Consider the following 12,474-nt stretch of genomic DNA (forward strand, 5'->3'; position numbering starts at 1 on the left):
GGCGAGCGCGTGCAGCGGAGTGGGGGTGGCGGCTGAACGCTCCGGGTCCCAGCGCCTTCCGCATCCCCGCCCGCAGGCCCCGCCCCCAACAGGACCAGCCCCTCGCACCCCCTGCCCCTCGCTTCCGGGTTCGGCGCCCCGCCCCTCCTCGCCGCGCTCCATACTTGGCGATCGCCGAGACCTTGCGCGCTCATTGGCCGAGAGCCGGCTGCGTGGGGGGCGGGCCCGGGCCGGGCCGGGGCGGGGAAGGAAGGAAGGCGGCGGCGGCGGCGGCTCGGCGCGGGGGGAGGGGGCGCTGACCCGGATGTTCACTCTCGGGCACCCGGGGAAGTGGAAGCGCCGGGCCCTGCAGCGGGGGGGAGAGCCACAGACGCCGGGACCGGGAGCGCCGCCGCCGCCGCCGCCGCCGCCGCCGCCATGGTAAAGGCCCGATGGCCCCCGGCCCGGGGCCCCGCCGGGGCTCGGACCCTTCCCGCCGCCGGCCCGGCCCGCTGAGGGTGGGCTCCCCGGGTGGGGGAGGGGCGCGCCCGGAGCCCGGGGGGACCTCCTCCCGCGCTCGGGAGGAGGCCCGGCTGGGGGCGACCCCGGCCCCCACCCCTGCTTCCAGCTGGACTCCATGTCCGAGTCCAGGCTGCGCTCTCCCGTAGCCCGGGCCAGATCTGGACCCCTGGTCCCGGCCGGGCACCCCCTTCGGACACCCAGGCGTGGTCCCTCTTCCCCCCGGACCGGCCCGGCCTAGGCCCCCATCCCCTGTCCCTCCGGCCCAGGTTGGGCTGTCGCTTCTTCCTCCTCCGGCCCGGGCTAGGCCTCAGTCCCCCCGCCCCCCCTTCTCCCTGGCCTCTGTCCCCCCCCACCGCTTCTCCCTGGCCTCTGTCCGGACCCCCAATTTCCCCCTTCTCCGTGGCCTCTGCCCCCTTCTCAATGGCCTCAGTCCCCCCGCCCCCCTTCTCCATGGCCTCAGTCCCCCCGCCCCCCTTCTCCCTGGCCTCAGTCCCCCCGCCCCCCTTCTCCATGGCCTCAGTCCGGACCCCCATTCGCCCCTTCTCCATGACTCCAGCCCACATTTGCTTCCCTCCGCTCCGCGGCCTCAGCCTGGCTCGTCTCTTTCCTCCGCGGTCTCAAGTCTGGACCGCACTCCTGCGCTCCGGGCCCTCGCCCGGACGTCACCCCCTCCGCGCCCGCCGTCCCCTTTCCCTGGACTTCTCACCGTTCGGCCTGCGTCAGCTCCACTCTGTCCTGGGCTTGGGCCCGCCCCCCGCCCGGGGGCCCCGACCCAGGTGGTCCCCTCACCTCCTCCCGGGGCGCGCCCTCCTTGCCGCCCGTGGGAAACGAGGGGCGCCCCCCGGCCCGGGTGGGGACGCGATCCCGGGGTTGCGCGGTGCTGCTCCTGGCAGCGAGCGGGCGAGGGCAGGGCGGGCATCAGTGTGCCCGGAAGGCAGCGCGGCGCCCCGCGGGCCCTCCCCCACGACCGCCGCCTGGGCGCCGGGGGGCGCGGGACTAGCGGAGCGCTCTGCCGGGGTCCGCAGGGCGCCCGGGGTGTGCGCGCGAGCCGAGGGGTGAGGGCGGGGGAACCGCGGGCCGGGGATGAGCGCACAATCGCCCTTGTGAGGCTGCCGCTTTTGGGGGCCTCCCCGGGCTCCGAGGCCAGCAGACGGCCCGGACACGATGCACCCCTGCAGACGCAGCCTCCCTTTCCCCCTCAACTGTCAACTCGTGAAGGTTGGAACTGCAGATTATGGAGGTGCCTCGGACCAGGTGAGCCGCCGCTGGCTCCGCTCTGCTGTTTGTTTTGGTAATGAAGGCAGCTGCTTGGCGCTCTGACTGGCCTGAGATTTCACCTAGGCCCCCCGTCGGCCAGCCCTCCACTTTTGGAACCTTCTTGGCGGGCAAGCCCAGCACCCAGGTTGGAAGGGCCAGAGGGCTTCTGCCTCAAGTGGCCAAGGAGCCTTGGGCGAGTGGACTGAGTGTTCAGGCCGGGGGCAGGCAGATGTTTGCATGTGGACTTTGGGCCCCAAAGGGTTTTGAGGCTCTCGGTTCCTTGTTTAAGGAAGAGATGTTGCTGCTGAACTAGGGTGACTAATTCAGAGCAGCTCGGGTTTTTTCTTAACGCCTTCCTGTATGGTGATGATGAAAAACGTGGCCCTTGTGATTGGCCTTCTCCGATAGCATCAGTGGAGAACTGACTGCAGGGGAGGTGGCCCAACCCCACCCAGGCTTGGGTGGGGAAGGACTGCTCCAGGACAGTTTTGGGTGAGGACTCGGAGGGAGCTTTTGTACATTTGCTGTTAGGGCAGAGGCGGGGAGGAGGGTTGGCGTGGCCAGTGGACCTGCTCACCGCAGCATCTCTGGCTTTGTGGGGGTTGGGTGCAGTGGGGAGCATCTTGCCTTGGCCTGAGCCCCAGAGGTGATGGAAGGATGCCTGTAATGACCCAGAAGGGACTGGATGATACTTGAGGCTTCTGAGCATCCTGTATTTGGGTCTTACTTAGATAATCTGAAAGGATCATGGGAGGAGTGGTGGGAAGAGGCCTTTTCTGGAAGGGTGGGTGGGGCTGCTAGGGGCCTTGTGAGGCAGTTGCTGTCCCCATTTGACAGGTGAAGAAGCTGAGGTCCAGACGGTGGGATAACTTACTAAAGATGCCATCTAGTTGACAGAAGGCTCTAACTGCATCCTCCCCATTGTCCCAGGTTGTCTGTGTGCTGAGGATGTGAAGGACACTGTTTAGAAACAGTGAGGATGGTCACTCAGAGATGGGGAGGGGGGAGCAGCACTTGCTGGCTACTGACGTGGTCCTGGTTGTTTGCACAGGGATATCACTTCATAGTGAAACAGTGATGTGGTGATGCAGGTTTAGACGTGAACTCTCTCAGGGCAGGGAGTTTTGTCTTTTGTTTTGCCTGTCTATCCCTGGGGCCTAGAACGGTACCTGGCACTGAAGGAAGCAGCTTGGAGTGTTCCCTTTGGGGGCGTGTCTTGAACTTGGCTGTTTGGATTTCATACTCATGGTCTTAATAACTTGTTCTTAGTATCCCCCTAGGCTTGTAAGTAATTTCTGACTGCTTATTGTTCAGTTTCTTCCCTGCTTGAATACTCTGACTAATAAACTGACATAGACCAGTTGGGACAGGGCAGAAATGGTGGTGCAGGGTTGCATACTCTGTTTTTTACTTTCAGTAGGTTTGATGGCAGAGAAACCAGCTAGTTCTCAGTTACCTAACTTAGAAGGGAACAGCAGTTTGAGAATCTAAACTCCTCTGGACTTTGGAGAAAATGCCATGATTTTTGTTGGCATCAGTTATAAATGCATAGGCAAATAGAATTTCTTTGCATTCTCTTAGCAGGTAATGATCTCACTCTTGCAAGTGCTTTGTAGTTTCAGAGCACTTTTCCTTGTGCAGCTCTAACTTCTAATGTAGGAGTTATTGTTGATTTAGAGTGGCGATTTTGGTGCTGGGTGGCGGGGCTGGAGTGTGCGGGGATGCACCGGGCCCCCCCTGCAGTTGTCCCTCCAGCTCCCACATGGTTTGGCCTGACAAGAGAGGAGAGGAGAGGAGAAGCCTGTTGTACTGTGACAAGGGGAAACAATACTGTTGGTGTCTTGGTTGGTCTTCTCCTGTAGGTGAGATACACAGCTCAGACTCCACATGTATGTACAGCCTTGTTCATTTCAACCCAGCTGGATGTTCTTTGGTGGAATCCTTCAAAAAAAGTGGCCCACGATGGATCAGTTGGCTTGAGGTTAAGGAGATGCTAAATCATCTGATTGAAAGCAGATATTCCTGTTTATAACCCGGAAGTCCTATTCTTTTATGTTCCTTGGGGGAGGGGAGGGGACAGATGATTGACTGCACAGGGAAATGGTGGCTGGGCAGGTCCTTTGAACATTGAGACTCTTGCTTCTTAGACAGGGAAATGCATGCCATCAAGCAGAGAGTGGGGTGTGAGGGGGTGCTGGAAGCTAATGGGTGAGATTAATACACCGTACACAGCGTATGTGTGAGGGCTTTCTCTGTGCTGCTCTGTGTGCATGGGGACCAGACAGACAGGGGTCCACGCCTTCGCAGCTTGCATTACTTGGCTGGAAGGCATGTCCCTCTTACCTGAAGTTTAAGGAAGCAGAGCCTTGTTTAATAAAGCTGTGAACGCACTGGCGTGAGATGGTGTGCGAGACTTAAGAGAAGGGTGGAGCTTGTGCCCGGCTTCAGCCCTGGCCTTGGGGTGTGCACCCGCCTCTGAGACGGCGCTGGCCCCACGGTCTGTCCCCTGCAGACCGGAAGCTCTCCCAGCGGGGACGGTAACCTTGTGCCATGGAAATCCAGCCCTTCTCTTCTGGGTAGCGACCACTGAGTGAGGATCGGCCGTCATCCAGAAACCTGACTTAGGTCTTGCCTCATCCCTGGATGGACGCTGGAGAGGTTGAGTGACTGGTGTGAGTGGTGGGTCCACCCATCCCCTGTGCCAGACATTCACTCGGTTCCTAAGAAATGGCGAGCACCAGGGACCCCAGTACAGACTCTGGTCCCATTTCTCCTTGTGGTGGATTCTGCCAGTGAAAGGGGCATGGACGTCCAAAGTGTGCAGCATCACCCACAAACACACTTGGATAAGACCAGCGAGGGACTTGGCTGGTGGTCCAGGGGCTTAGACTCCACACTCCCAATGCAGGGGGCCTGGGTTCCATCCCTGGTCAGGTAGATCCCACGAGCTGCAGCTAAGAGATCGTGAAGTGAAAGTCACTCAGTCATATCAGACTCTTTGCATCCATGGAATTCTCCAGGCCAGAATACTGGAGTAGGTAGCCTTTTTCCTTCTCTAGGGGATTTTCCCAACCCAGGGATCGAACTCAGGTCTCCTGCATTGCAGGGGGATTCTTTTCCAGCTGAGCTACAACGCCGCAACTAAAGATCCTGCACACTGCAACGAAGATTCAAGATCCCAAGAGCTGCAGCTAAGATACCGGTGCAGCCAAATTAAAAAAAAAAAAAAAAAGATCAGTAAGAGCCATACCGTTTCTGAATCTAGGCTTTTAGAGATCAGGTCTCTGGGGTGAGGAGGTGGAGGCTTGCCCGCTGCGGGAGCTCTGGCCCTCTTGCAGCACCCCCACCAGGAAGGTCCATCCAGCCTTAGGAGGGAGGCAGCATCACATGCAAAAAGTTAAGACTTAGGAGCCAGACAGCCATTGAGATAACACTACCTCCTCGTAAGGCTTCTATGAGGATTAAATGAGATAATACTCTTCAGGTGCTTTCCGGCACATAATTAATATGCATCGTGGCTATCGCTGTCACCATTTAACAGATGGGCGTCAGAGGGGTGAGCGGTTTGTCTGTCTGTAGCTACTAAGTGGAAAAACCAAGTTTTCTGGTTTCCGAGGTAGACCCCTTTCCTCCACTCCTTCCAGCCTGGTGAAGGCAGATATGAAGTTTGTTTGGCTTTGGGCTGTGTCTTGAACAAAGCACGTTGCTGGCAGGGCCTGAGGCTCTGCTCCACCGCAGAGGACCAGGCGCTGTGTGCTCCGGATACTGTGTGTTACCATGACCTGATGCTGTGTCTCGGGCTCTAGGTACCTGGTCTGTGCCCGGTGGAGCCCCCAGTGAACGGAGTCCGTGCCTTGTGCCACACCTGTGAGCCTGTGAACTCCTCGAGGGCAGACACATTGTCTGGGTCCCACCAAGAACCCGTACCTCGCATGGGCCTCCTGGCACTTGGTGAGCGCCTCACAGACGTAGAATGAACTAGTGGTGGGCACTGAGAGTGGTCTGCTCCCCGGGACGTGGGCTCTGGGGTTCGGCACATGGGTGAGGAGTCCTGTTTCTGCAACTCAGTATGTGACCGAAGCGAGGATCCTACTCTCCCTCGACAGGCAGAGCGAGGGTGGCGTTTTATCGGGATCCGGGGAGGAAGAGGTGGACATGGTGATGTGCTTAACCCAGTGCTTGGCGCACAGCGCATGGTCGCCATGCTTGTCGTTTGCCTTGTCCTGTTCTCTCCACGGTAAGGACATGAATTGCCCTGATCCCCACGCTCGGGTCCAGTAGGGGAGGCCAGGTGCATCCAGAAAGCTAAGTGCAGCCGGAAGGAAGTAGTAAGAGGAGAGACTCAGCGGGTCACGAGTCTGCCCATCCCCGAGGGCTTGCCTCTCAATCCACTGCCTGCTCCCCAGGAAGCTTTGGTGGGGATGGGTGGGGTGAGGCCCTGAGAGACCATGACCAGGTGGAGAAGAAGGGGTGGGGTGCAGGGGCCTGGAACAAGAGCAGAGGTCAGGGTGACGGTCACCTGGCGAATTTGGGGACCAACTGCAGAGTGCACGCCAGGGTGGGGGAGCTTCGGTCTCGGGAGGGAGTTGTGGAGTGCCTGAGTTGCTAAGCTAAGGAGTTTGCATTTGATCTGGGACAGCATGGAGCCAAGTTAGATTTTTGACAGGGCAGGTGGAAATTGGAGGAGGCTGGCAGAGTCGTGGTATTTGAGGAAGAGGCATCTGGCGGTGGTGTGCAGCCGGGAGGGAGGCGTTTACAAGCATCACCCTGCGAAGTTTTCAGGGTCCTGGCCCGCCGAGTGGCTGCGGGGAGGGAAAGGGACGGGGTGGGTGAGAAAGATGAAGATAGGAAAGCTGTGCGCCGTCGTGATTGATCGTGTCTGGGCTGCGGGAAACCTGTCCTGGAGCTGCCCTGTTCAAGCATTTGGACAGGATGCTTTATCACTGACCCAACAGCTATTTCTGAGCAGTTTAAATCCTAGATAGTGGTGTCTGCAAAACCTTGATATCCTCCTCATGCCTGGACTGGGGTTTCGGTCTGGTTAGCCCAGGGACCCAGCCGCCTAGCCCTCTCTGCCTCTGCGGTGGCACCGATTCCCACTCAGCCTGTGTGACCCTCATGTCCCCTGCATCACCTTGCCCATCAGCCCCCAGGACCTGAGCTCTGGGTACCAGGCGCCTCTGTCCCTCGTGATTTTTTCCATCAGGTCATTCATCCCCTGGCTGCTCACCCAATAGTCAGACCTACTAGAAGGTGGCTCTTAAGCAGAGGAGGCAGGTGAAAACAGGCTGCTCTGAGATTGTGCCCGACTGGGCCATCACCTGGTCCCCCCGCCACGCCCCCCTCCACCCCCGATTTCAGGCAGCTCTGAACACCTCTGAGAGGAACCTTCGTCTGCAGCTGTTTCTTCCAAGGCCGCAGCAGCCCTGGCTGTTACATCCACCTGCCCTGTGGCAGTTATTGTGAGGATCGAGTGAGTTTGCACGTGGAAAGGGTAGAAGGTGCCCGGTACTCTGTCAGTACAGTGGGACTGATTATTTTACTAACATCGATGGTTGAGAGGTGGTGTTTCACTTAACTTCCAGGCCGCCTGGGAGCAAAGTGCCAGTGGCTCTGGTTCTGCTGAGACCCCAGGGAGGCAGAGGCCCTCGCCGTCGCCTGGCGATCGGAGGGGCTTCCAGCCCCGTGCTTTCTCCCCGCGAAGCTCTTATTGCACTGCAGATCGCGAGCGTGCGTGTCCACTGGCTCGGCCCGACCGTTTCCACCCACTGCTTAAACCGCTCCACAAAGCTTCCTCTTCTAGCACGGAACTTGCAGGACCCTTCTGAGTTAGGATCTGCTCGGAAATCATTGTTAGTTTAGCATCGCCTGGACTTACCGTCTCAGAGGTTTCCTTCAGATTTGGGTGGAGGACTCACTATAGGTACTAAGTGAAGTATCTTCAGTGTAAAAAGTGAGGGTCCTGTCAAGATTCTTTTGCTCGTGCCCTTTCTGCCGGGGTCCATGACAGCAGCGTCCCCTTGGAGGTACCAGGGGCTCTCTCCCCCTTGTCAGTGGCGGCGAGAGAGGCAGACAGGTCGGGTGTGGCCTGCTCACAGGGCCCGCTGCCGCTCGAGGCGTCTCCATGAGTCTTCGGCCCTGAAGAGTTAATTTGATTCCGCGTGGACAGGCTTCCTGCGGGCAGTCCTGGGCCCAGAAGCTGGGAGGACGAGCTTTTTACTCGCCGCATGCTCCTGCGGAGAAGTCTGATCTAAGACCCCGTGGCCCCCGAAGGAGCTCCTTTGGGTTTGTCACGGTCTGACCCGAGGCTTCGTTTACTTTATCAGCCCCTTGCATCTCCGCTGAGCACAGCTTGGTCAGCGTGCGGTTCCTGGAGCTGGATGCAAACTCAGCAGCGGCCGGGCTGGCCTGCTTCAGGTGCTTGGCTCTGTGAGAGTTTCTTTTCTTTTTGCCACATCACACGGCAAAGGCGGAATCTAGTTTCCTGACCAGGGCTGGAACCTGCGCCCCTGCATTGGAAGGCAGTCTTAACCCCTGGACCACCAGGGAAGTCTCACTCAGATTTTCTGACGTGCGCCGTCCTTGCTTCCTTCTGTTCCTCCTCCAGACAATTCCTGTCTCCAGATCTCTTGCAGCCGTAGGGAGTGTGGAGCCCCAATAGTCCTGGGTTTTGAGGCCTCTGACTTGGTCTCGAGGAGCAGGGAACGGAGGTGCAGCGTCCCTCCCACGCGCTATCAGGTCTCCCTCCCGGACTCAGTCACAGAGCCACCTCCCTTCTGCCCTGGCCTCTTCTGGGTGCAATCACTCTCTCTGACTCTCTCAGCCCCAGCCCTTTGAGGTCTGTTTCCTCCTCCTGCAGATAAAGCTCAGAAAGCTGTAGTAACTTGCCTAAGGGGCCTGGCTATTCGGTGCCAAAGCCGGCATTCGGATCCAGCCCACCCTGCTCCTGTCGGGTGGGTCCTGTGGTCCGGCCTGTCTCATGCGTGGATCCACCGGGATGTTTATTTTATAGATGAGGAACCCGGGGCCACGGGGCTCACCTGCAGGTCCCGCCACGGTGGCTTGAAGAAGTCTGAGTTTAGGTTAGAAGTTCAGAGGGTTGGGAGTTCCCTGGTGGCTAACAGTCTGCCTTGCAATGCGGGGGATTTGGATTCAAGCCCTGGCGGGGGGTTGAGGGGGGCGGTGGCAAGATCCCACATGCTACTGAGCTTGAGCACCGCAACTCCAGAGTCTGTGCACTGCAGTGGAAGATCCCACGGGACGCGACTTGAATCCGAGTGCTGCAGCTCAGACCTGACATAGCCGAATAAGTAAATACTAAAAAAAAACTTTTTCGGAGGACTCTTTGGTTCAGGGTGTTGAAAATGAAAGCAGCTGGAACCTCCTGAGCCGTGGTCTGTTTTCAGAAAGATGCCTGCTGAGCCTTCAGGTGGTAGGTGCGTCTCATCTGCCCTCCTTAGGGGGCACCTGGGCATTCCGGGCAGCACTTGTCGTCCATCGTGCTGTAGGTGTGCACGTCCTGGTCTCTGTGGGGACCCTGGGCTCTTCCCTGTGAGGCCCGTCCCAGCCTGGGCACCACAGGCCAGGTCAGGGTGCCTGGGAACCTGCGGGGAAAGACCGTACTGACTGTTCTAGTAGTTGCATGACCTTGGGCAGGGCGAGCTGGTTACCCTCCCGATGCCTGATACCTTCTGTTTCTTGTCCTTGGGAGAGAAGACAAGTGCCAGTTCCCCACTCAGCTCAGAGCCGTGTGTGGGCGCCGTGGTCCGCTGTCTCTGGGCCGTGGGCCACGTGTTCACGTTGAACGGGCGAATGTCTAGTAGGTCCTGAGTGAACGTGAGTGCCCTCTCCCCGTCGCCTGGACGCATGTGCCTGCATGCTCAGTCACATCTCACTATGCAGCCTGTGGACTGTAGCCCGCCAGGCTGCTCTCTGCATGGGATTCTCCAGGCAGGAGCACGGCGGGGGGGCCTGGGGGGGGAGCCCTCCCCCCAGGGGCTCTTCCCCACCCAGGAATCAGACCCATATCTTCTGCGTCTCCTGCATTGCAGCAGGTTCTTTACCCTCTGAGCCACCGGGGAAGCCTGTTTGAACTACATGTGTGCTCAAGTCACTCAGTTGTGTCAGACTCTTTGCTTTCCTGTGAGCTGTGGCCCCTCTGCCCATGGGACTCTCTAGGCAGTTATACTGGAATGGATTGCCATTTCCTCCTCCAGGAGATCTTCCCAACCCAGGGATCGAACCTGGGTCTCTTGCATCTCCTGCATTGGCAGGGAGGTTCTTTACCACTGTGCCACCTGGGAACTTGCCATTTTCCTAGGCCAGAAATGGCCAAATACCCGCATTTCACGTGGTTCAGCCTATAACAGACCAAACAAGAGCGCAGGGCACTTCCAGAGTGAGGCTTTCTAGCTCTGGTCCAGATCTCCTATGGGACCTAAGCCCTTGGCCACACCTGGCTTCTCAGGACAGCAGTGTTGGGCTCCTAGTCGGTCAGTGTCACTCCAGGTGGGCATGACGGGAATGGAAGGAGCCGAGCAGGGTCTGCCTGTGGGGTTGGGTCTCCTGGTGCCGAAGACTGGAGGGGCCAGTGGTGGGGGATCGGGGCTGTGAGGGACAGGGGGCCCTGATGCTGCCAGCATTCACTGTATCTCTGCACGCGGGGGCGCCGAGCACTTGGCCCAGGGTCGCACAGCTGACCGTCCTTGGAGTTGGAGGTCAGATTCCAGAGTCCAGGTCATCAAGGGGCAAGTTCTGGAGCTGGACCGCCAAGGTCCCGGTCTGAACCTGTAGCCTTGGGCAGCTTTCTTCGCTCTCTGCCTCAGTTTCTTTGTCTCACAGTGAAATGGTGGGATATTTCTGATGGGTTTTATGAGGATTACATGAGTTAATGCATGTAAAGCCAGACACAGGATGACATTGACTACTATTATTAATAATACTGCATTATTATCAGTGACATGGATTTTTGGCGTGCTGTTAGAGCCTAAAGAGAATTGCGACGTGGAAACTCCCTCTGCTTTGTGTTGGAAGGAGTTTGGACTCTGTTTTTGTTAGTCTCCCAGAGAAGGCGTTCCTTCTCCCAGAGCTCACTGGAAACGCACCCTTGTTAGCACAGGCCTCACAGGCATGCACCTGCCTCTCCAGGAGCAGGTTGCTGGAAATGGTCCTTTTGTTCCGGGTTATAATATAAGTCACTCCTCTGGAAAATGGCTTAATTTTTTTTTTTTCTTTCTCGGCATGAGTGGCCAACTCTGGGGCGCCAGTTACATACAGCACCCAGTGCCTGTGAGGGGAGCAGGGCAGGGTGCTAATCAGTGGGCCTCGTCCCCCCCACACCCCCCTGGATGTTCTGATCTATTTTCTCCTTTTCTGAAGGTGGCAGGTTTTCACAGGGGCTCTCAGCTGCCACTAAGCAATGTTGCATTTGTGAGCTTCTGCAGGCCTGCCAGACTTCACTGCCTCAGGGATTTCATGTTTGATTTTTAAGGACGTGATTTTAACGTGTGTGGAGTGTTGGGGTTTAGGAGTATAAGAAGGAGGGACAATAAAAGAAAATGGAGGGAAAAATGATCATTGGAAGGCAGCCTGGTGTAGTATAGTGGAAGGGAGACTCCTGAATCTTGGCTTCTCAGGGACGGTGTGAGCTTGAACTACCTACTTACTCTCTGAGCCTTAACTTTTCCTCATCGGTGAAATGGGCATAATCTCCTCCTCTTCTCAGAGGAACAAATAAGAATAATACACGTTAGTGCTGTAGCTCAAGCTTCATATGAAGACCCCTTGTTATCTATAGGAATCTCATCTTTTGTCTTGCAACTTAGCACCGGTCCACTGGGAAGATAATTGGATGGCTCTAGAAATCCCTGTACTAAGGAATACCCTAAATCTAAGCTGGTGCCCTGATGACCCCGAGCCGAGTCCTGACCTCCAGCGTCCCCAGGGCTGGCTCTCTGGCTGGGCCGCCCTCTGAACGCTGGCTTAGAGGGTTTATCGCGCGCAGGGGCCTGCATGATGTCAGCCTCTCTGTGCTGAGCGTCGTGGGCACCATCTCCTGTCACGTTTCCCCGGGCCCTGGTCCTGCCCCTGCTGTGCAGTTGTGAAGATGGAGGCCTCAGCAGTTAGTGAGCTTTGTACAGGATCACACAGCTAGTCGGGGCAGGGGTGGCCTTTAAACTCTATCCTTCTGATGACAGAATCCTGCCCACAGTACGTACTGGAGGCTGGCCCAAGGGTGCCTTTTCACGTACAGGCTTTCTCTTCTGAAGATCTACCAAGCGTTCTTCAGCAGTTTTTAAGCCTTCCGCAGCTCGAAGCAGACTGTTAGCCAGCTGCCCGCAGTTTGGCCCATCCATGCCATCGACCCTGGAGCCTTGGGTGAGCGTGCAGTAGCTGCAGTCCTTCGTTTGCAGGGAGCCTCACGTCCTGCTGGGAACTGCCGACCCATGGCAGGGGTGGCCTCCCTTTTGAGGCCCCAGGCACCGCACCCTCTGTTCCTCCCTGCACCGTCTCCTCACCCCTGGGCATGTCCAGGTGGACTCTGAAATAGTGCAGTTGTCGTGAGCAAGCGGACATGGGGACTCAGAGCCACCCTGCCGCGGGGGCCGGAGTGAGAAACAGGCTGTCACGACCGCAGCGCTCCCGGAGAACCGGTGGACGGCGGGGCGCGCCAGCCGCAAGGGGCGAGCCTGTACGTGGGTGCTGAGCGAGGCTGCC

General features: G+C 58.0%; 1 protein-coding gene across 3 annotated transcripts in view; it reads left to right on the forward strand.

Annotated features, from left to right (window-relative positions):
• The first annotated feature begins 326 nt into the window (after window positions 1-326).
• CAPZB (capping actin protein of muscle Z-line subunit beta) overlaps window positions 327-12,474 on the forward strand; it is a 137,966-nt gene continuing 125,818 nt past the window's right edge. For 2 of the 3 annotated variants that reach the window (XM_068967252.1, XM_068967253.1), the window contains exon 1: window positions 327-420. In XM_068967252.1, the coding sequence (XP_068823353.1) occupies window positions 418-420 (3 nt within the window). In that variant the 5' untranslated portion in view covers window positions 327-417. Of the gene's footprint in view, window positions 421-1,665; window positions 1,756-12,474 lie in introns of those variants that run through there. The other variant, XM_068967251.1, reaches the window with a different exon arrangement.

Source organism: Capricornis sumatraensis, chromosome 3 (genome assembly GCF_032405125.1).
Source record: "Capricornis sumatraensis isolate serow.1 chromosome 3, serow.2, whole genome shotgun sequence".
In the NCBI taxonomy this organism is placed as follows: Eukaryota; Metazoa; Chordata; class Mammalia; order Artiodactyla; family Bovidae; genus Capricornis; species Capricornis sumatraensis.